The sequence below is a fragment of the Camelus dromedarius genome, chromosome 28 (genome assembly GCF_036321535.1).
Source record: "Camelus dromedarius isolate mCamDro1 chromosome 28, mCamDro1.pat, whole genome shotgun sequence".
Classification (NCBI taxonomy): Eukaryota; Metazoa; Chordata; class Mammalia; order Artiodactyla; family Camelidae; genus Camelus; species Camelus dromedarius.
Genome location: NC_087463.1, coordinates 24,900,531 through 24,923,046, shown reverse-complemented (window position 1 = coordinate 24,923,046; position 22,516 = coordinate 24,900,531). Strand labels below are relative to the sequence as shown.

Here is a 22,516-nt window from a genome sequence, read left to right as displayed (position 1 = left end):
AACAACTACTGCTGCTTCAGATCGACCGCGTTTCAAGCACCTGCTGTCACTAACTCTGTCGTCCTGGGCTGACTACGTGCTGTGTCTGCCCTTGACGTGAACAGACCCGGTTTCGCGGGGAGTGGGGTATGCGCGAGTGTGCTTCTTACAAGCCTTGTACGTCGCGAAGACACGGTCACGCCGGCTGCTACGTTTAAACAAATGCTGGCAAGTGGACACCAGCACAATCTCTACCGTGCCGAGTGACACGAAAGCCACGGCGCTCCCGGGGCCATTTCAGCGCTCACCCGCGTGCAGGTAGGCCAGGTCGGGGTTGTCCACGTCGGGGTGCTGCTCCTTCAGGTGGTTCCGGAACTCCGCGGGCACGTTGGTCCCGTGGTCGCACCTGGGGCAGTTGTACATCTTGACCCCCTCGTGCTTGCCCGTGTGCAGGATGTGTTTGCGGATGTTTTCAGCACAGTTTGACCTACAGGGTAGGAAAGAAAAGGAAGCGGAATTCAGGGCAAATCAGTAACACGCACCCCCACGTCACGGTACCAGCTCCCACGCCCTCGGGCGTGTCCGGCCCGGGCCGAGGGCTGCGCCCGCGTCAGACTTCACGGGCAGGACACGTGAGTCCCGCGGCCGAGCAGCCCCCGTGAACGCGGGGCTGATTTCTGGGTTGTTCTTTCACCGCAGCGACTGGCTTCTGTGCAGAAGTGGAGACACAAGACCCCAGTTCTGTGATTTCAACACGAAGTTCCTCTGGCACCACTTGAGGGCAGTGAAGGAGTCTCTTTGCTCCCGAGAACACACCTTCCGCCTCTGAGGAGCCGTGCAGAGCAGGCTCCGTCACCACCCCTGAATCCAGAGCGTGAAGGAAACAGAGACGCTTTGGCTTTTACGTTCTGTCGAGTGAGCTGCTTCTGACCAAGGCTCTAGAACAGCTGGAAGATGGGACAGTAGCTGGAAACAGCCCCTGAACCCCGTATCTGGGCAGTGCGCTAAGTGCCAGAGCATTTCCCGTGCTGGTGCAGGTTTTCAACAGTGATTTCAGGGCTGAAAAACACAATTGAGGGCCCGTGTATATCACACCAAATTGTCCCTGAAAACAGATTCCTCTCCCACTGTTTCCTGCAGATGCAGAAATGCAAGGCCTGCAATGACCAGAAACCTGGGGCCAGGGTGCTGCTCGCGAGGCCCCTGGTCCCCGACCGCACCGGCCGCTTTGCTTCTGTCCATGTCGTTGTTGGAACAGGAGTAAAAGGCATGCAGGTGCATGTGGGACGTGCTTAACTAGAAAGAAACACACCCTCGGGATGGCCTCCGATTTCCTACAGGGAGAAATTAAACGCCAGAAGAAATCAAGCATCTGTTTGTCAGTCTTTCCTGAAGGTATTGCTGCAGAACAAAACCCTGCAGGATGACGGTCGAAGAAAAGCTTCTGTCTCCACATGAGGGAAGGAAACGGCTGGTATTTAGCAAATACGTTTCACAATGCACTTGTTCAGATTCTGGAAGACGCCACACAGAAGCTCTGTGGGCTGCCCCAGCACCTCCAGGCGGGGCTGCGTCTGTGTGTCATACCCGCCTGCACAGGGGACGCACCCCGGGGTGCGCTGTCAGCCCCGGTGGTACAGTAGCCACCGCATCGCTCACACATCACAGCACAAACATCCTAGAAACTCTGAGACTCAGCAGACACGCTTGCTGGTCGCTCGGGACAGGAGGACAGTGAGCAAGTGTCATCTAAGCCAGTGGGGCTCAGGACAGCGGCACCAGGCCTTCTGCACACGGGTGCAGCTGACTGGCAAGTTCCGTCCTCGCGGAGGGGCGTCCTGCCCCACGGGGACGGTCCCACGACGGGACCCACGCCCAGGCCAGGTCCGACACCACGTGGACACGGCCAGCTCTCCACGGGCAGGAAGATGAAGTTATACGGATCCGTCTCCACCCAGGAACACGGACACACACACGGAACGTCAACGCAGCGACACGGCGATGCCCACTTCCCTCTTTTTCCAAATATACCTTAATGATTTACATATTAATATTTACATTAAAAAGTTTTAAATAACAGCAGAGGAAGAGGAGGGAGGAGGAGGGGGGGGAGACGGGGCAGAACTAGAGCAGAGATTTCTCAGCTGGTTCCAGCTTGCCCTCGGCGAGGGCTCTGCCAGGTTCTGTGCCAAGTTCCCCCCAGAACTCAGACTAAGTGAATGTAAGACAGTCGGCGAGCACATGCACACACAGCTTATCTCTGTGAGTGCCGCTGCTGAACTACCAAACTTGCTTTTCACGTAAATTCCCTATTGTTAATTAATAAGCACTGTCATGGGGTAAAAATGGGTAAGAAGCTGGTGATCCATGTGCCTGCCCCCGGCCGGGCACTTCGAGGCCATCCCAGGACCCCCCATGGTGGAGGCTGTGAGGGGCCAACCGGGAGGTGCGCTGAAGACAGACCCTGAATGGAGGTTTCTGTGTTCAGGGGCAGGTGTCTCAGGCCACCACAGCCCTCCTTCCTCATGGTATTTACATACCAAAGATACTAGCACCTTCGAAGGAAAGGGCGGGGTTTTAAGAGTCTCTGAAATGTCTCAGTATCCTAGGAATAAATAACAGCCTTGCCTCAGGCTGACAGAAGCAACAAGGAAAACATCTGAAGGCAAATGTCCATGTCTGTGATAATTGAAAGGAAGAGGACCATTTTTTAATTCCCTAACTAGCTGCGTGGACTGTTGCAACTTGCTCCCTAATTCTGCAGATCTCCCATTTCTTTTCCAGGGCATCACCGACACCCCGAAATTCACCCGTTTACTGACATTGGGGAGTGAAAACAAAACCTACTACTGTACATAACGAGCACTGTTTACTAGGACTGTTGTTCCTTTGGTGCCTCCAGTGTTACTTCCTTATGCAAAGAGCTAGGCACTAGGAGTCATCAAGGACGATCGCCCATTAAGGGAGGAAATTAAAGTGACGGAAACACACACATTTCAGGCATGATGCGCACTTTACTGGCAGGTAGTATAAGCAACGAGCCCTGGTCTTCAGCGAAGGAAGAAAGAGATGACTTCGAAAACAGAATATTTTTTTTTTGAGAAGGGTGTATCTTGGATAAAAATAAACCAGCACCTCTTAGTAGGTCAGCAGCATGTGGAATCTAACAGGAGACTATTACTGAAGCAAGCCCAGTCGGGAAGGGCGGGGTAAAAGATGAGAGGCTTCTTTTTACTTAAAAATATAGACTGAGACAAGAAGGAAGTGCTGTTGAACTTGGTACTGTAGGTTAAGGACCATTTCATACATATACTTTATACCTATTTGTTTTTCACTTATGATATATATACACTATCTAAATATATATATTATATATATGATAATATACAAACTTTACATAAATAATACATCTGTCTGTATATAATTCTATGTTTTATACACACATATAAGAAACATTAAATACACGCAAACAGGAAGGAAAAATAGTCGATGTCTGTCTGCAATAGAAAAGACGTATTTCATATATTTCGTAGTTAATGGCATATTTGTATGCTATCATAGTCTACTCTTCTGCATCGAATGCCATGCAACATAAAGTTTTTTAAAATACTGGGACAAAAAGGAAACTTTCACAACTATAAAAATCAAACTATTCCAATCCAAGCCTAAAAACTAAAAGCTATAACATACTATAACAACATTGTTTAAAGCCGCACACCCACAAAAGAGGGGCAAACTGGAGCCCCTACACCTGAGGCTGCCACGAAACAGACAGCTGACGACGCAGCAAAGTCACAAGATCCAGTGAACAGGAAACAGACTGGATTCCTTCAGCTAAGAAATTCTGAGTGATTGTCAGCCCCAAAATGGTATTCTTCCCCCAAAGAGAGCGCACAAGCAGGACTTAGAACGGTGACCTGGAGCAGGAGGAAGGAAGCACAGGCCGTGCAGGAAAAGGAAGAAAGTCCTCAGGCAGCATTTCAGACACGGTCAACTCTGTGTTATTCAACTTAAGGAAAAAGAAGCTTAAAAAATTCTACTGAATATTTTTTCCTCTTTTGATGTGTTATTTTGGTTATTTAAAAAAACGCACCACTGAAGCTGTTGAAGAAAGGTACCTCCACACTTTTCAAACATCAAAAAAGTCTAACGGTGGACAGGGCAATAAAGTCTCCCTCTGCCCTCTGCCCCCTGCCCAGAGCTCCCTCACTCCGCCAGGGACACAGGATCCTGAATTTCCTGTCAATCTTCTGGGAGAATTAAGAACAAATTTTTCAATCTGCAAATAGACTGCATCTTCTTATCTCCCCCTTCCTTCACATAAACTTGTTGGCATAACACATCAGCACCTGACTTCTTCCCCTGATGACAGGGCATGGGGACCTCTCCACGAGAGTACACAAGAGCAGAGGGTCCTGACGCCTCTTTCTGCCCTCCTCCAGCCCCTCCCCTCCTTCACCTCCCTCCTCTCCTTTGTTAATAGCCACGTAGTACTTCACAGTAAGGACAGAGATCCTCTATTGATGAGCATTTAGGTTATTTCCAATCGTTTGCTAGTATAAACAAGGTTGAATGAATAATCTCGTGAAACACTTTCCATTTCTCAAGATGCCAAGAGAATCTCATGATGCCAAGTGGAATTGCTTCAAATATCAATGGGCATATGCTTTTGTGATTTTGATAAACGCTGCCAAATTGCCCTCCAGAGGAGTTGTCACAATTTACACTTCCACCAACAATGTTTGAGAGAGCCTGTTTCCGCACATTCGTGCCAATGGAGTGTGTTGTGTTACTAAACTTTCAAATTTTTGCCAATGTGGTGGGTGAAAAATGGTAGCTCACTAGGGTTTCAATTTTTAATTTTTCAAAGTTTAGTTTGCATTTCTTTTGTCATGAATAAAGTATCATTTCAAATATTGAGCTGTCTTATGTATTTTCTTTTCTCTGCACTATCTTCCCATATTTTTGATCAGCTTTTTTTTACAGGGTTGTTAGTCACTCTTTTACAGATAAAGGAGATCGATTCTGTCTATGACAGAAGTAGCAAATACTTCTTTCTTAGTTTCAGACTGCCTCCATACCTTCTGACCATGGAGTATTTTTTTTTTGTTATTGTATGGGAATAATATATATATATTACACACATGTATACACACACACACACTATATGTATCTCATCAGGCTGTGATGAGGATTAGAGTAAATGATATTAAACATGTTCAGAAAATACCATAGGTACTTATATTCATTTTTTTATTACTATTACTAGTCTTTCTATTGAATGCAATACAGTTCAACTATCTGGATCATTATTAGCAATCTTCTCACTGTATATGGAAAATAATTTCAATTCGTTTGAAAAATAGATTCCCCAGTTATATAGTGTATGCATGCATATACATTTAGAAATGCAATTTCTCTTTATGCTTGTTCAGAATATACCTTTTGAACTCATATTCTTGAAAATAATTACACTGTAGTTAAGTTTATGTACTGGAACAGGTGTATTATACAGTACATGTATTTATCTAAGAGTTCAGTTGAAAGAGGCTTCTACTGTATCTTTAAAACAGTAATCCAAAATTAATAAGGAATTTATGTAAACTAAATTTAAGATGTTTTCACGTTTTTTTTTTTAAACCAGTAGTATTTAATTATAAATTCACTGGGCAAAAACTGAGCCTAAGAAAGCTTGGGAAATCTCTGAGGGAGAAGAAAGTAAACCAGCGAGTCACTGCAGGTGGAGGATGGCGCCCCAACACAGCAGCTCAGGGCTTCTGTCCCCATTTACGTAACATGGCCCCAACACACAGTCCTCTGCCACTTACGTTCTCACTAAAGGACCCATAAGGAAAGCGTCCAATAGTCTTAGATTACTAAACAGTTGTGCTGGTTAAATTTGAAATTGGTTAGAAGCTACAAGAATAAAGAACTTGATATTCCTCTGGCTAAAATGGAACATTTTATCAATGATGTTTAGCAAACAGATGCATATCACTGGGATGCTAAACCCAATACATCACCAGGACAGAGAGCACAAAGACCCAAGTGTACAAGGGATACAGATGTCACTTCAGATCAATGAGGAAATGATGCATTATACAACAAATGGTGTTCACTCAACTGCTACCACACGGGGAAAAGCAAGGTAGGCTCTTATGGTCCTATACCACGCAAAAATAAATGCCATTTGGATTTTAAGATTAACAGAAGAACAATAAACTATAAATTGTAAATATGCTAGAAGAAAATATTTTTATAATCTTAGGTTGGAAAGAGCTTTCCTGAAAAAAATTCAAAACCCAAATGCTATTAAAAATGTAGCAAAATTTACTTCATAAAAGTTAAAATTGCTATATAGCATAATATACCATAAATAAGGTTAAAGGACAGGGCAAAGAAATGGATAAAATCTATGTAACATACATAAAAATAAATGATTAGTATACAGACTACAAAATGAGCACCTATGATTAATAAGAAAAAGATAAAGATCTCAAAAACTGAATAAAAACATAAGGAAAACTTCATAACTGGAGATCTACAAATGGTCATGTAAGCATTAAATGACTCTAGTAACCAAGGAAATACCAATTAAAGCCTAAGGTAACAGAAGGGCAAAACTTAAGAAGCCTGACAGCGTGAACGGTGAGGAAAACGAATACCACTAGGAAGCGTCAGCAAAGGCTCTGGAAGACATTTGACGATAGCCTTCAAAGTTGAAATATACACCTACTCGTGGACTTAGGAGTACAATTTTTGGAAATAGCCACAAGGAGAATCATTAAGCCATTATTTATAACAACTAAACACCAGGGGAAATCTGAAAGTAGATGTTTGCTGACAGAGGAATGAGTCGTTAATCGGTGATGATCTGCACTAAAGATTTCCGTACTGATGAGGGGCAAGGGTCAACCTGCGAGCCAGCTTCCCGGAGTAAGAGCTGGTCTACGGAGCCCCATGGAAGCCAGCTACATCCTGGGAGGACACTGGGAGAGCAGAGCCTGGTCACAGGAAGAGGGTGTATCCCCCAACCATGAATGTTTAGTGGAAGCAGAACAAGGCAAGAGACCTGGCAGGCCAGGCCACGGGACGGCCCCAGCAAGGCCATGGAGGGTGGACGCCCCAGTCATCACAGGGCCTTCCCCAGCCCGCTGCTGGGCACTGTCGTGACCCTGAGTGTGACCCCCGAGCACCACAGGCACAACAGGCACAAGGGAGAGGAGGAGCAATGGCGATGCGCCCGTCTCTAGGTCTCCCAGCCAGTGCTGTGGGAGAAGGCCTGGCGTGCACGTGGCTCGTCAGTCACCCTTCCGTGTGGGACACAGGCCATTTAGCAGAACAAGGTGCGCCTGTGTGCTCCCATGGAAAGGCTTCCAAGGCGTTCTGTTACGTTAAAAAAAATAAATAAAGCAAGTCCCAGATAATACATATACGGATCTTTTCAGCTTCTTAGAACTATATAATATACTCATGCAGATGTATAAATGCATTAACACAGTGATCACCACGTCACCCAAATGTGGGTGACAGTTGTGTTTCCCGGGGGCACCTGATCCACGGTGGCTGATCAACATGTTAAATGGATATGAGAAGAAAGCCCAGCAAACTACGGAGGGTAATTCCATCCACAGAAAGGTTTTGACGGAGGGGACGTCCACATCTGCTCAATATAATTCTGGATCACTTGGATCATTTATGAGAACATCTTTATGTGTTACTCATGTAAAGCAAATATAATCAAAACATGGACGCTAAAAACAACCAGGCTGCGCAGCACACGCAGAATGTAAGTGTCATCAACACTCAAGCCGCAGAGCTGAAAGGAGTCGGTGACCTAGGGGGACCCTTAAGTGTGAAGACTCTCGTGTTTACATGGAGGTAACTCAACCTGATGAGCCAAGTAGAAGACTTAAGCAAGGTAAGTTGTAAAGGTAATCACCTAGGAAACCAGAATGAACACTATAAAAAACATAGGGGAGAGAAGAGAGGTGAGGCGATAAGCGTGATCTTGAGCTACCTTTCTGGTCTGTGACAATAGCCAGATGCTGCTATGAACCATGAAACAGAGACTAAGCAAAGGTCCTAGGCTACCTCCAGCAGGACCAACATATGAGCGGTCACAAGTGGTTATCTCAGGAGAGCAGGGCGTGAAGAGGACTTGGAATGGAGGTTAGTAAGACTCTGCCTTTTCTCAAGATACTGTTAAAACAGTGAAAACAACACACAGTAGTGGTGAGTTTTATAGGCACCTAAGTAAAATAGGTATTTAAGAACAATGGCATAGTTCACTACTTACAAAATTATCCAAAGCCTTTTTTTTTCTTTCCCTAAGACAAAAAGGATTTACAGAAATCAGACGTAATCACAAAACAGAATCTTCTGAACATTTTCTGCAAAGCCAAATTTTAACTGACCAACTTCCGGATCAACTTCCTCTAAAGTCTATGTTTTCTCTTTCTTTCTTCCTAACTGGTGGCTAACTATAAAATAGGACAACGCCTATCAAGTCACTTGTTTATTATTTTCTGATTCTTTGAAATCAACTGCTTTGACAATAAAAACTGATGTACATTAATTTTTCCTCCCCATTTCTCAGCTATAATGATGCTAATATTATAATGTGGTACACAGTGATGTGCATCACCTGATGCTAAAACAGAACAGCCTCACAAGAGAAAGGAACGTGTGAGTCAGCACAGAAGTAAATGAAGTCTTACGATCGTATTCCACCCACTACTCTCGAGTGGACCTAAGTGTCCAGATTCCAGGCTGTGTCCCTGTCCACGTCTTCACAGCCATGTTCTGAGTGCAGCTCACAGAGAGGCCGCCCAAAGGCAGCCAGGGCGCCGGCCGCTGTGTGACCCACCCACAGGTGGCTCTGCTCCCCTGCACATCTGGGTGCTGGTCTAAGAGCCCCAGGGCAAGGCTGCCCTTCAGACCCACTGTGAGGTCTTGCAGAATAGAAGTAAAGGGAGCCTAATTATTGCTATAATTTCTGTGCAAAGGCTATGATTACAATAACAGTCTATTTTCATAGGTATTGACTTACTTTCAAAATGAACTTATTCAACATGTATTTATTTAGTGCCTACTATATTAAAAGAAACAAACTGAATCATTTTGGTTAAATCCTCAAGGACAATACAATTTGACAGGAGCGGTGAGTCACGTACCTCAATAATTGTAATAAAAGGTTATGCTTCATAAAAAGAAACTTAATTTTGAAACAGAGCTGAAAATCCCATCTGTCTACTTACAGGACTGACATCTTTCACTGAGAATAGCCTAAAATCACCTTGCTTTCCACATTATTCAAAATGTTTGACTAACTTCAACTGATTCCAAGTGATACGGATGAACTGACTCCAAGTGATACGCTCGCCAACACAGGGTGTACCGCCACCCCCGCCTTTGCTAGGATCTGCAGGCTGTTCCCCGCTCCTTCTGTTCCCAGAGTATGTGTAATTTCCCACCTTCCCTTCACCTTTCCTGTTTCCACGTTCACATCCACTGAAATCTCTTCTCTGTTCCAATCTCTGCTCACCTGGGTTTCTACACGTGGGTGGAGGAAGAAGCCGCTTTGCCTCTAGCAGCCTGCTTCCCGCCTTCCGCCTTCCGTTCACTGTTCCGGGAGAACAATGAACATCACAGGGACGAAACGGTAAGAAGCGACAGGGAACTCGGTCTCTGTCAGGAACCCAAATTATTTTGTTAGAACTTAGCGTGTCAAGAATAGTCCCAGACACTTTGTGTTGCCACAGAACAAGACCTGGATGGAAACACGTGACCAGACCTGGACCATTCCCCCCACCCCGTTGTCGTAAGAAGGGGGCAGGGCCACCAGCCAGGGCAAGTCCTAGAGAACCTTGATTTCTCCTTGATTCTTCCTCACCCGGAAGAGAAAAAAAAAAAAAAAAACGTTAAAATTTCATTAATTGTATCATTTCTTAATATACTGACATATTCTCAGTTTGGAAAAAGGCATCTCGCTTTGAGAAAAGTGCAACCTAGTAGACTTTCATCTGACACAAAGCAACAAGCTAAAAGCTCATATAAGTAAGTTTAAGTAATTACCAGACGCCCTATCCTATGTGCTTATGAGAAACGGAAATCCTGTCTCCCGGGTAAAACCACACGGCAGACACTTACGGTTGCCTATCCTTTAACGAAACAGAAATCACCCAGCATCCTAATTGTCTGGCAGGAGGCCCACAGGCCTGCAGGAAAAGGGCCGCGGTGGCCAATGTTCCACACATTTCAATTAAACAAAATCACACATATTTCCTTACAGCAGGAATTCCGTGGGTCTTCGCTGCTCACTACGCGTCTGAAGGGAGTGGTACAACACAGGGTGTTTCCCAAACTTACTTGACCGCAAAACCATTTTTCAAGGCTGAGCTTCCAACGTGGCTTGAAGCTCGTGATTTGTGAACATCCGAATGTCGGCTCAGCCGTGACTGCTCCTCCTCCTCCCACTCATCTCCCTGCCGGCCGGCAGGAACTGCTGCAAGAAATTCTTTTCATCGTTTCCTTGCTACTCTCCGGCAGGAACTGCTGCAAGAAATTCTTTTCATCGTTTCCTTGCTACTCTTTTTACACTGGACTTTTGAAACAACCAGAGCCCCCAACCCCAAGGTTTCACTTCTACACACTGACTCCCTTACAGAATGGGTGCTGTTCTTGCCTTTTCTGTTAACGAGCTAACTTAGCAAAGTGAAATGCTGTAAAACCGGGAAAGGGATGAGGGTGAGAAAACTTCCGAAGAAAAGGATCTTTAAAAAGGCACAGGCCAGCGCGGCCCGGCCCTCCTGCTGGGCCCGGGCGGTCACTGGAATCGGACCCGCAGGGGAGGCTGAGGACGGCAGGAAGGCACACGGAGACACCCGCGAGGGCCAGAACGGCTGCAGGAGCGCGCTGGTGGAACTTTGCCCTAGAACAGCCACCTACAAAAAACACTACCTTACAACTCAAGACAAATGTATGCAGCAGGGCACTGCAGCTTTTCTAGTTGAAGCTGTTCAAACTTAAGGTGACATTAGTAAAATCTTCCCTGAACCAAAAATACATTTCACAGTATTTCTGAGAGTCTGGGCCGGAACTTGGTTTTCCTTGCAACAATCTCATAACATCAAAGAGACGACAAATAAAAAGTCTGGATTTAAAATACCCACAGCTTCTGCATCCATGCACAAGAGCATCGTTCACTGGGGACCTGATCACATAACTCACCGCACGCCCACAGACTCTCCTGATCTATCAGGGGCAGAGGAGGGGCTGTCATGAAGTTTCAAATACTTCTTAAGCAGTTGAAAAAAGACTGCATCCCTCACACCCAGCACACTGGCGGGGCTGGCCAGTGATCCACCCAGCGCAGGGTGAGAGTGAGGAGGCGTGACACACCATGAGGCAGAAAGTTATTCTCTGGCCACAGGGAACAATGAACTTCCTGTCTTTGGAAGTCTTTGGAAAGAACCTTTCCTTGGCTCTAAGTCCATTCCTTCCAAAGCTCCTGAGTTAAGTGTATATTACAGTAAACTTAAAATGCAAACTTTATTAATTTTGTTAAATTGAGTCCTATCAGGGAGCATTTAAGCCCCTTATAATTCTAAAGTTACATAATCAGTTTTGAACAAAAAGTTAATAGCAGAGAGTCACTGATGACGAGGGGCCGCTGAATTTATTTAACAATCTACGTCCATTTTTACAAAAAAACGCACCGTGTAATCCATTTAAAAATAATAACTGGTTCATTTCAGTCACTACACACAATGCTTCCCTTTGTCCCTTGTAAGTCTCTCAAATGTCTTATTTTAAAGGAATATATAGCACTCCCGGAAGACATTTTCCCATTTCTATTCTCTTCGACTCCTGTGAGCCCTTGTTCTGTGTGATAAGGCAATCTCCTCCGGGATCGCAGCCGTGTAGTTCCGCACCACGAGTGACAAGGACTCGACTTGAATAACTGCCGTGCGCAGGTTGTAATTATGTCAGCTGGAGTGTTGAACAAGGGGGCTGATTAATGTGAGCCCCGGCCCAGGCGCGGGCCCGATCAAAACCTCCACGCAGGCCAGCAGTGGGGACGGGTTAAAGCAGAAAGACAAAACACGCTGTATCGCCCATGATAGATGAATTGCTCCAACAGTCTTCAGGCAGATGTTCCGGGACAGTATAATATACAATTACTCTGCCTTATCACTTTCCCAGGGACAATAAAGCTTCCTCCTTCTATAGCTCATGTGAGTGAAGGCAAAATTCGTTTTACTTTTACAACACTGACTCACTTATCATGGTGCCTTGATTGTGCTTTTACAGCTAAAGCAAACATATATTCCACTTTTAAACCAAAAAAAAAAAGATCCCTTAAAAATAAAACTGGAGCCTTGTTTTGAATCTTTTTTACATCAGGACACACGATGTTTCAGAAGACTGTAGTGTTAAAAATGGGTGCCAGGAAGGTAATGTACGTGCGTGTACACGGGTGTGGTTACAAAGAAGCACACACAACCCAAGAAGGACGACTTGGATCGTGTCATTGTTACATTCGTAACGTCAGTGTTCACGGGCCGTGAGAAACCATTAATTAGAAGGAACGTGTAATTCAATGTGTGTGTGTATACACATACATATATGCCACCATACTTCTCAGGCACAGGCACACGGCTCCTTGAGTCGGGGGACATGTACAAGGACACACTTACTCACTACTGCCATTCCTACGTGGTGTCTCTGAGCCCCCTCCTCCCCGGGAAAGCTGTGCTAGCCCAGAGAAAGGAGGCTGCCTCCGCCACCCGAGTGCCACGCTGCAGCCCAGGCTAAAGCGTGCCCGCTTCAGGGCTGCTGCGCTGGTTATTTCTGCTACCTTTGTTTGTGCTCACAGAAATGGTGCCAAAAATTCGTTACAAGGTGTACAAAACTATCTCAATCTGCAAGGAGAAAAGTTCTTCTCATTTTTAAAGTTGAAAAACAAGTTGAAACAAAAAACCGAGGTGTAGCCAAAACCGTCTTGTGGAAACCATAGTTTATAATGAAACAAAGCAGTAAAAATTTCAAAAGAATCAAAGGAAAGTCACACAAAACGTTAGTGAGTGCGGGAAAAAAAGAAAAGCATGCTCCAACCGACGGGACAACACACGTGACTCATCTCCACTTTTTAGTGGCTTAGTGCCACTGCCACCAGCACTCAGCCGCTGCGATACACCCTAAGTCGTGCAGACAAATCACGCGCCCTGTCTCACCCCAAGGAGCCATGTATTTGCTTTCTCTTTTCATACGATACACACACCAACTCCAGTGCCCGCACGGCCCTTATTATTACATTTCTCTTGGTAGGACCATTCTGGTGGAGTTATATGTTTCCAGAAATACGGCAATTTGAAGAAGGCAGGGGTCAATCTAAAACAGCATAACAGAAGTTTTAGCACAAATGGGCATTAAAAATACAATTAAAGCTTTGGTTGCTAAAAGAGTTACACCATGTTTATAAATTAGCTGGAATAACTCAAACAAAAGGCAGGTAAAACAAATCAAAAGGGCTATAAATATATGCGGAAGTCAGTTGTCATCAGAATAAACGACTGAGTTTCCACTGGTTTATGATGTCACTAGAGGGGCCTGTGAGATTTACTGGTTTTAGAAAAACCCTCAGACATTAGCAAAAATTGTTTTGAATAAGTCATAGAAAAGATGTCACATTTTAAAAGATTACATTTAAAATGAGTGTTTGCTAAATGACTGCACTGGATTGTTAGCTAGTGTCATGTAAAATTCTGAATTACGTGTAACAGTTAAAGTAATACAAGCTTTTGTGGAAATAAAATGTTCAGAGAAAGCAAATGAAATCCCAGCGTTTGGGTGTGCAGGGGAGGCAGAAGGACACGGTCACACAGTCTCGATGCTCTTGATTCCGAACTCTGCACCGACACAGGGAAAGTCCAGTGCTGTGAGGGTCCCCCTGCGTCGGAGGCCATCACGGCTGCTGCCCGTGAAGACCCAGAGGTTCTGAACCCACAGTGCTCCCGGGGGAGGGGGCCCACGGAGAGAGCAAGGCCGATGCTTCAAAACCGTTCCCAGTGCCCTGATGCTGCCGAGAACCCTCATCTGACTCGCAGCGTCCCGGCCGCTAGGTGAACACAGTGTTCGGCGTCACCACTCCAGCTGGCTCTTCCGTCTCGGCAGGTAAGCATGTCAGTAAATTTTAAAAGCAATCTTAAGCAAACAAATGGAAACACACACAGAGATACAACGTGCGTGCACCTCTGTGCCCTTGCGGCTCCCAACAGTTTCCCAGGCGTTCTCAGTGGGCTCCTTCAAGACCAGTTAACAAGCATCCTTACCGTGTCTTCACCTCGGACCACTGGGTCGTTTCTGCCCCCCCACTGCCCGCACCAGAACTGGGCTCCCTGAGAGAACCAGTGACATCGGGGGGCCGAGGCCGGCGGCCCTGCCTGCTGCCTGGAGTCCCTTCCGCGTGGGGAGGCTCCTTCTCAGCCTCTCACACGTGCTCCCTGCCCCCTGCTCTTCTGTTCTCCACTTTTTCCAAGGGAAACACTGATCACAACAGCACCTGCAGGTGCCACACACCCCAGTACTGACCTACACGTTTACAGACACGTTTCCCTTTGGTTAGCCACTGGTGCCTAAGGTTAACGTATCCCAAGTCACAGTCGCCGTCATTATGCGAACGGGATCTTTGCCCTCAGAGGGAGGAGCTGGCAGACAGCTCTGCTCACCCGCAGCCCTGGCCACAGCGTCTAAAGGACGGTGTGCGCCTCTCTGCCCCACGTCATTCACGCGGTCACCATGTGCATCCGTTCCACCTCCTAGCAAGCACGTGGGTCAGCCTCTCTCGCCGTGGCTGCTGAGTTAGGTTAGGGCTGGTCACTTCTCTCCCCCTGCACCTTGTCTTTTAAATGCTCTCCCATCTCCCGCTGTGCCCCTCTCTGCCTCCTTCCTCGCACTGCATCGGTGATCATTGCAAAGCAAAACACGAACGTGACAGTTTCCTGCTCCAAGTTCCCCACTGACTATGCACTGCCTTTGGGGGAAAACTCAAACTGCCCCGCATGGACGGAATGGCCCGCAGGACCTCTGAACGCCCTTCACCACACAACCCCACACACCCCACAGCCAGGCTGCTGAGGGGGAAGAGAACTTAAACTCAAATGAAAAACATAACTTGGGAATGGAAAGTGGGACAGATTCTTACTTTAACGTAAGATTAAAGCTCTCTGAGGTTTACAGAATAAAACACAGTTCTCAAATTTAAGTGTCAATCACTTTTTACCCCAAATTTAATCCAGGAGATTAACTGATTCATTTAAGCACAAGCACTAAAAACTTTACCACATTTTCTCTCTATGGGAAAATTCTAATTTGTTTTATGACATTTCATGTATTTGTTAAACGTTGTAATTTAAGATGAAACAAAACATATTCAGGAAAGAAAGGTGCACACCTAGTTAATCAACATGATTCAAAACTTACACAAAGAGATCTCGGAACAGCGCTGTAACTGATGTACAAGATACAAAATGAGGGAGTAGGGATTGCTTAGCCAGATTCAAACCAAAATAACTAAGAGTAAGGGACTAAAGCTTATGGGGTAAGAGGAAGGTTAATATTAGGTTAAAATTCCCTGTAGGGAAGCGGATCGGGTTACACATCTTGGAAATTATGATATCGAATAACGGACTCTGGTTTATCTCAGTTACAGCTCACTTGTCGCTCTGTAGGAGGGAAACACCGTTTGCTAAAAAAGGGAAAAATTCAGGAGTACTTCTTGTTATAGGTCTCCTCACAAACACAGTACTTCTCATAAATAGGAAAAAAGTGAACGACAGGTTTGTGCAACGGTCCCTTAATTAAGGGAATGAGGATGTGAAACTGAGAAAAGATGTAATCTTGTTTACACAGACATTCTTCATCTAAACGTAAGACATGTTCAGGTGCCACCAGCAAGGGCAGCAGCCCAGTCCACGGCAGGGGCTGGTGTCCAGCAGCGCTGAGCGCACACTGCTGCGCTGCCACGTTCTAAACGTCCCGGGTGTCTCTCCCCTCCGCCTTCTTTCTTCCACAGCTTTTTACGGGCCCTAGAGAGGCCATATTTCAGCATATGTTGAAACAAAGGATCCAAAACCACAGTGAAATAACTAATATCTTCGCATTCTCACTGAACTAATGACAGCTGGTCAAGCTTTTCTATCCTTCAAAGGCATTCTGCTTTATCGTTTTCTCTCTAAATCACAACTAAGTATGTGAAATCGTCATATGCCGGGAGGGCGTGCCCAACACTCTCCTGACTGTTGTCACAGGGAACCTGGTGATTATGGAGTTTTTCCTAATAAGCTGCATTGTACGAGCCTCTGATGCTAGGAGATATAGATAGTTACACAGCAGAGTGTTTGTTGTGTGGTAATAGCTCTAGTGTCTGAGGAATAATTTATTATGCAACAGACTATTACCCAAAAAAATATTTTCTATTTTCTTCATCTCTAAGGCCTTTCTTTCTACCACAATATATACAGATATATCTAACTACCACCCAAGGGACTGTCCATAGTAATTCCTTGTAGAAAGACCATCCCCAAAGATAGCTTTGGTCCTTGTGTAATGACTGGATCTGGGATTCAGCAACAGCAGGTTTAATAAACATGTTTATCTGGATTCTACTTTCAGAGATAGCAGAGGGAATGTGTGGTCACTTTGTGTTCCAAGTGGCTCTTCTAATTAATCTGCGATCTCAGTGCTCATTTCAGCTCCATCAACAAACACAACAACTCACTTGTACTGATAAGCAAAACAAATTATCCTAGATTTTTCCCCGTTTTTAAAGACATCTGAGACAATTTATAATTTTTAATGCTATGGAATCTATTTGTTTTCAAGCCTAGAGTTTTGTTAGATCAAAATTTACTAATAACAACTAAAGGCCCCACATAAACACTATGTTTTATCAGTACCGAGGCTCAGACAGAAATTCTAGAAGTCTACGCGCTTGGGTGTCGTAGGGCAGAGAAGAAAAGTATGAATAAAATATGCCATAGGTAAAGCTAACATTAGACACAAACATTATAGAAAATACAAAACCACAGTTAGAATGACTTCAGATTTTTAGAAAATCACTAATAACATGGTCAGAGAAAATTAGGAGATATTTGTTCAAGAAGAATTCAACTTCTACTGAAATGGAAACATTAGGGGGGAAAAAAAGAATACATTTACATGTAGAACAACTTTCTTAATTCATGATAGAAAACCTGGAAAATACAATTATAGTTTTTGTTAGGGAACTCCCCAAAAAATCCCACGGACTCTCATCAGAAACATCTACTCCATGCAAAAGATCGTAAAAGTGTCATCTTGACACAGGCTAGGAGAACCTCCTTCAGCCGTACTTACGCTTGCCCACGACCAAACGCGGTTCACAAACCACCAGGACACAGGCAGCTACCTGGGCCAGCTGTCTGTGTGACGGGTGAGCAGGCGGGCAATCCCCAGGGGTGAGCCCCACACCTAGCACAGCAGACACGTGCCGTCCGGGGAAACGGCCAGAGCCCGCAGAAAGCCCTGGGGTCACCAGTATCCAAAGGAAACTTTACAAACTAACTGGACTTGGAGGCTTTCGAACTAACCTTTCAGCCCAGGACATCTGTGTTTTATTTGATTAACTGGACTGGCAGTTAAAATAGAGTAGAATATAAAGAGATGACAGACTTGAGAGAAATGAAATAATGAATAGTATTGACTGGTACTTTTTGTTTGTTTATTTCTGGTGAGAATGTTTGAGTTCTACTCTCTTCGCTAACTTCAAGTATTCAGCACAGTTTATCAGCTCTAATCACCGCGCTGCACACCAGTTCTTCAGACCTTATTCTCTTCCTGTGACTGCAAGTCTGCACCCTTTCACCAGCCTCTCCCCGTCCCCCCAGCTCCCCGGCACCACTTTTCTGCTCTCTGTTTCTTTGAGTTTGACTTTTTTTTTTTTCCCCACAGGATTCCACACATAAGTGAAATCATGCAATATTAATCTTTCTCTGGTTTATTTCACTGACAAAAATAATTTAACAACAATTAAATCTTGTTCTGGTTAACTAGGTTTGTGGCATCAATTAAATTGCTTCATATATATATATATATAATATATCTAATTAATATTAGGTATTTTCATTTGTTTACTTGTATGTAGTGTCATTTTTCTTCAAGAACTTCAAAATCGCCCCAAATACATGCTACCTCTGACTCTTCCGAAAAAGCAACGCATGCTGTTCATTTTGGCACATAAAATTTCTCTTTTCTCTCCTGGTATATGTGTACGATGCTCTGCTGCAAACACCTATTTTTAATCCTTGTTATCATCCAGGGCAGATCCAAGTATGAACTGTCCACTGCCTCTCCTGGTACAATCTGTCAGCGTGCACAGGAACCCAAGGAAAGCTGGCCTGTTGGAGGAGATGATTCACGAGGAGGGAACGGGGCAGCCCCCAGGTCAGAGTGCGCAGACACAACAGGACGGAGCAGTGCACCCATCCCACCCGAGGCCTCAGCGCCACAATGCCTTATTACTTACTTTAAAATGCTTCTGCAGTACAATTCTGTTAGAAGGCATAATACTACCAAGGACCTGGAAAAGTTTTCATAACTGAGAAACTTTATAGAAATATGTATTTGAGAAATTAATACAAACTATAAGGGAAAATAAAAAATTATTTTATTTTTTACCATTACATCTTAAAACTACCCTAAAAATGCTTCCAGCATCACGTGAAGTTAAGACAGAATTCAATTCAATTGAAAGTATTTTTGAGAAAAATGTTCTGTGATTCAAAAACGCACATATACGTATTTCAAATGGTTGTGACATACACTAAATTGTACCTAATCCAGTTTCACGTGTGAAAACTTACTGAATCTGATTATAAGAAACACTGAACAAAACACTCAGAACAGAAATAAAAGGGATATTGGGGACTATCACAAAGAAGCACATTTCTAGTTGAGACTCCACAACCTAGATTAAAGGTTACAGAAAATATTTTTGGCCCCCCCTCATCCAAAATGAGTGAAAAATCTTCCTGAGATCAAAGCCTAACGCAGGAAGGCTTCTATGGAATACACTGACCTACAACTAAGTAAACCATCAGCAAGGAAAAGAATCAAAATATATTTCCCCCAAGTTCAGCAAGACAATGGGGGAAATCCTTAACATGAGACAGGAAGTATACTTTTTACTCCTCAACTCTTCTGTCATACTTCTATTTGGAGTTGTAATTTCAAATAATAAAAATGAATAAAAATAGTGAATAAAATAAAAATTAGAACAGTAAAAGCAATCTTTTTTAAAAAGAGTGTATGTAAGATTGGAAGTACCGAGGCAGTCACGCAGCTGAGGAAAAACCTGGCCAAAGCAGCCTTCAGGAACACTGAGGGTATTCTAAGGTCAATAACTGGGACACAATAAAATGATGAAACTGCCGGAGTTTGGCCTGAATTTTAGTTTTCTTTAATTTTCTAAATGACATCTAAAGTGTAATGTAAGATTATCCTTAATATTTTTAGCACTGCAGGTAGTATTTTGTGTTACTTTTCATGACTTATGAGAGGTTTACTGTTTAATATACATTTATTGTTTTTCCTCCATAAACCAATGGAAGCCAACGAGAAGGTTAAGTTTCTTATAGAAGAAAGCCCGATTACAGCCAACTGTAGTTAACGCCATCTAATCTCATGTGAAAGTCAGTGTCATCAGTGAAACAGCGTGCCCTTCAGTATTAATAAACTCTATGGGGAAATAAGGATTTACATTATTAGGGTACTTACTATAACATGTTAAAGTTTCCTCTATTTCTCTCATTAATACCGAAGTAACAGTACACATCAGAAAATAAAAATATAGAAAAATGTTAGATTGCTTACATTTTAATGCAGAGAAAATCTAAAGAATTTGCTGCATAAATAATATAGTAGGATGGTGTGCTATGAATCTAAATTTATGCTTCAGAATTATAATGAATACTAACTAATGGTGAAAAAGTTTTGGAGCATGATGGAATATACTGATTTTTAATGGATTAGAATTTTGGGTATTTTAGACAGTGAAAGCTTAGGAAAAGGGTATGTATTTACATCTAAACAGAATGAGATGTCATTGCCTAAATTAATAATGCAAACTTAAAAAATAGCCCCAGGTTCAAAAGACCAATTATAAAATTCTTTTGTAAAGAAATCTATACTCACATTCTTCATGAAGAATTATAACTACTAGTATTTCTCCAATAACGTTCAATTTATAAAATGAAAAATATATTTTCAAATGAAAGTTAAATAGCACTTTAGTTTGATGATGGTAACTTACCTGAAAATAAGCGCTACAATGACAAGGACAGGAATACGCTACAGGAATAATGTTTATCTATTTCTATTAAGCAGGAGAAACCTAAGTATGAAAAAATTACTTAAATATTTTAAGTAGTACAATATTATGGAGAGATACGTATAAGATAAAGATGACCGTCTTCCCTGGAAATATACGATCACCTTATGATGCAGAAAAGAGTTGTTTTCAAACTATACATTTGAAACTCTAAGATACTTCAGCAATTATCCATCAATTGACTGTGGATTTAATATATTTTTAACAACTTCAAAAATTTGTAAAAAAAAAAAATCCCGGCACGTATTATAAATAAACTTTACACACTAAAGACCTTCGGGGCACTGTAAGTCTAGCACTGCCTCACTGAACAGTGTCCTGCGACCGTGAGAGTGAGTGAAACTCACAACCACCTGAAGTCCTCCCCTGAAGCGGGCGTGAAGGCAAGGGCTGCGTGTGTCAGCCCAGCTCGGGCTGAGGGTCCTCAGCGTGTCCCCCACCCAACGGAAGCAGTGCTCCTGGAGGTCAGTTCCCTGATCACTGGTGTTTACAAGTGAGGAAGAGCTTGAGCGACTTCACTGAGGGCTGGGCCTCCTGGAGCCCGAGACCCAGACCACACAGCCCGGCCGAGTGCTCACCCCAAAGCCATAAACTGGATGCCGGGCTAATCCAACAGCAGCTGTTATCAGTAAGCCCATTTGAGAGCTTTCTGGTTGTCTAAACAGGTCTTACATGATATTTGTTAGTGTTACAGTGAGTGAGTGTTACAGGTTGTTAACTCTGAAACCTGTAGCTGGTAGATGCCACTTCTATCTATCTACTTTTGCACAGGGTCTGTACATGATCTTGTTTGAAATAACAGTTCGGCTACTTAAAAATTACAGTTTGAAAACCATAGTTACACAGGGTTAATAAGGTGGTTACACAATTTGTTAAGTGTGAAAAATAAAATCTGTGATGAAAGAAACCACAAAAAAAATCCCAAAACAAAACAAAACAATGACTCAAAACTTAAGCGTAAAGTAAAGGCTGAAAGAATATAATCCTAGCAGCTAAGAGTGACAATTAAGGGAAATTTTTATAAATTTATAACTGCTTTTCTGTGTTTTGCAACACAGGGAAGGCAACCACTGTGTGGCCTCTTTATTAAGGAAAATGAGCATTCAATATTTTTTTTTGAAGAACTCGTATTATCATATTATTTCTATGTCTACCTCTAATTGGATCACCATTTTACCAAATCTCCAGACAGTACCAGTCTAGCGTTAGGGAAAGACGAAACTGATAAAATGTTGAGTGATGAGTAACAAATGAGATACATCTGTAGTATCTCTGTGCTACTAGCTGGCCTTTAACATAAAACTTGATGCAATAATGAGGACAATGACAGAGACTACGGCAATGTATTTACTGAGTGAACAGGCTACATCCACAGGATACAGAAATCTATTTTTTAAGGAAGACTTGAGGTGTAGGGTATACAGACTAATGTTAACAATGGTGGGCTGCACTGAAAAACTACCTTCAATGCTTTCCCGTCATACAGTAAACAGGATCATTTATCATTGCCTGACTATGTCTCCTGCTTCTCTGCACATGTGCTTTGCTGTCACCGTGAAGTCACTGCAGCCGGGCAGACGTCACTTCACCATTGTGGGCCTCCAGGAATGGACTGAGCACACATGGTCTCCAACGTGGCTTCAGCCCAGAAGCGCGACCCTGCACCAGGCCCCCCGGCATCCCCGCAGAGCATCCACGTGTCTTTGACGGCCACCCACCCGTTAAGCCATGGCTGAAGTGCTCTCTGCTCCAGCAGGACTCTGCTCTGGCTGAACGTGTTCCTTCTCTGTGCACGCCCCTGGCCCTTCTGTGTTCCCACTGAGATCTGGATTATAAATACTAACGAACACTGCAAGTCCACCTACTTCGCTACAACATCCTTAAAGGCAGGGAACCTTTCTTACATTATCTTTGTTGTCTAAATGGGTGCTTGACTCACAGTAGATGAGATACCATATACGTTGAGTAACTGATTGGATGGTTCCTTACTTTGAGCAAAGACGTAAAATCACTTGAAATTCAGGTGTACCAAAGGAGTATAAACCTAAATGTTAAGATTATGAAGAACGGGAAAGAACTTCACATTTTTCGAAACCGTCACCAAAC

The 22,516-nt window shown here is 43.7% G+C and overlaps 1 protein-coding gene across 2 annotated transcripts in view; it reads right to left on the bottom strand.

Moving 5' to 3' along the window:
- ZNF407 (zinc finger protein 407) overlaps positions 1 to 22,516 on the bottom strand; it is a 365,141-nt gene that overhangs the window by 116,077 nt on the left and 226,548 nt on the right. For both annotated transcript variants that reach the window (XM_031441739.2, XM_064480435.1), the window contains exon 8: positions 288 to 466. In XM_031441739.2, the coding sequence (XP_031297599.2) occupies positions 288 to 466 (179 nt within the window). The remainder of the gene's footprint in view (positions 1 to 287; positions 467 to 22,516) is intronic.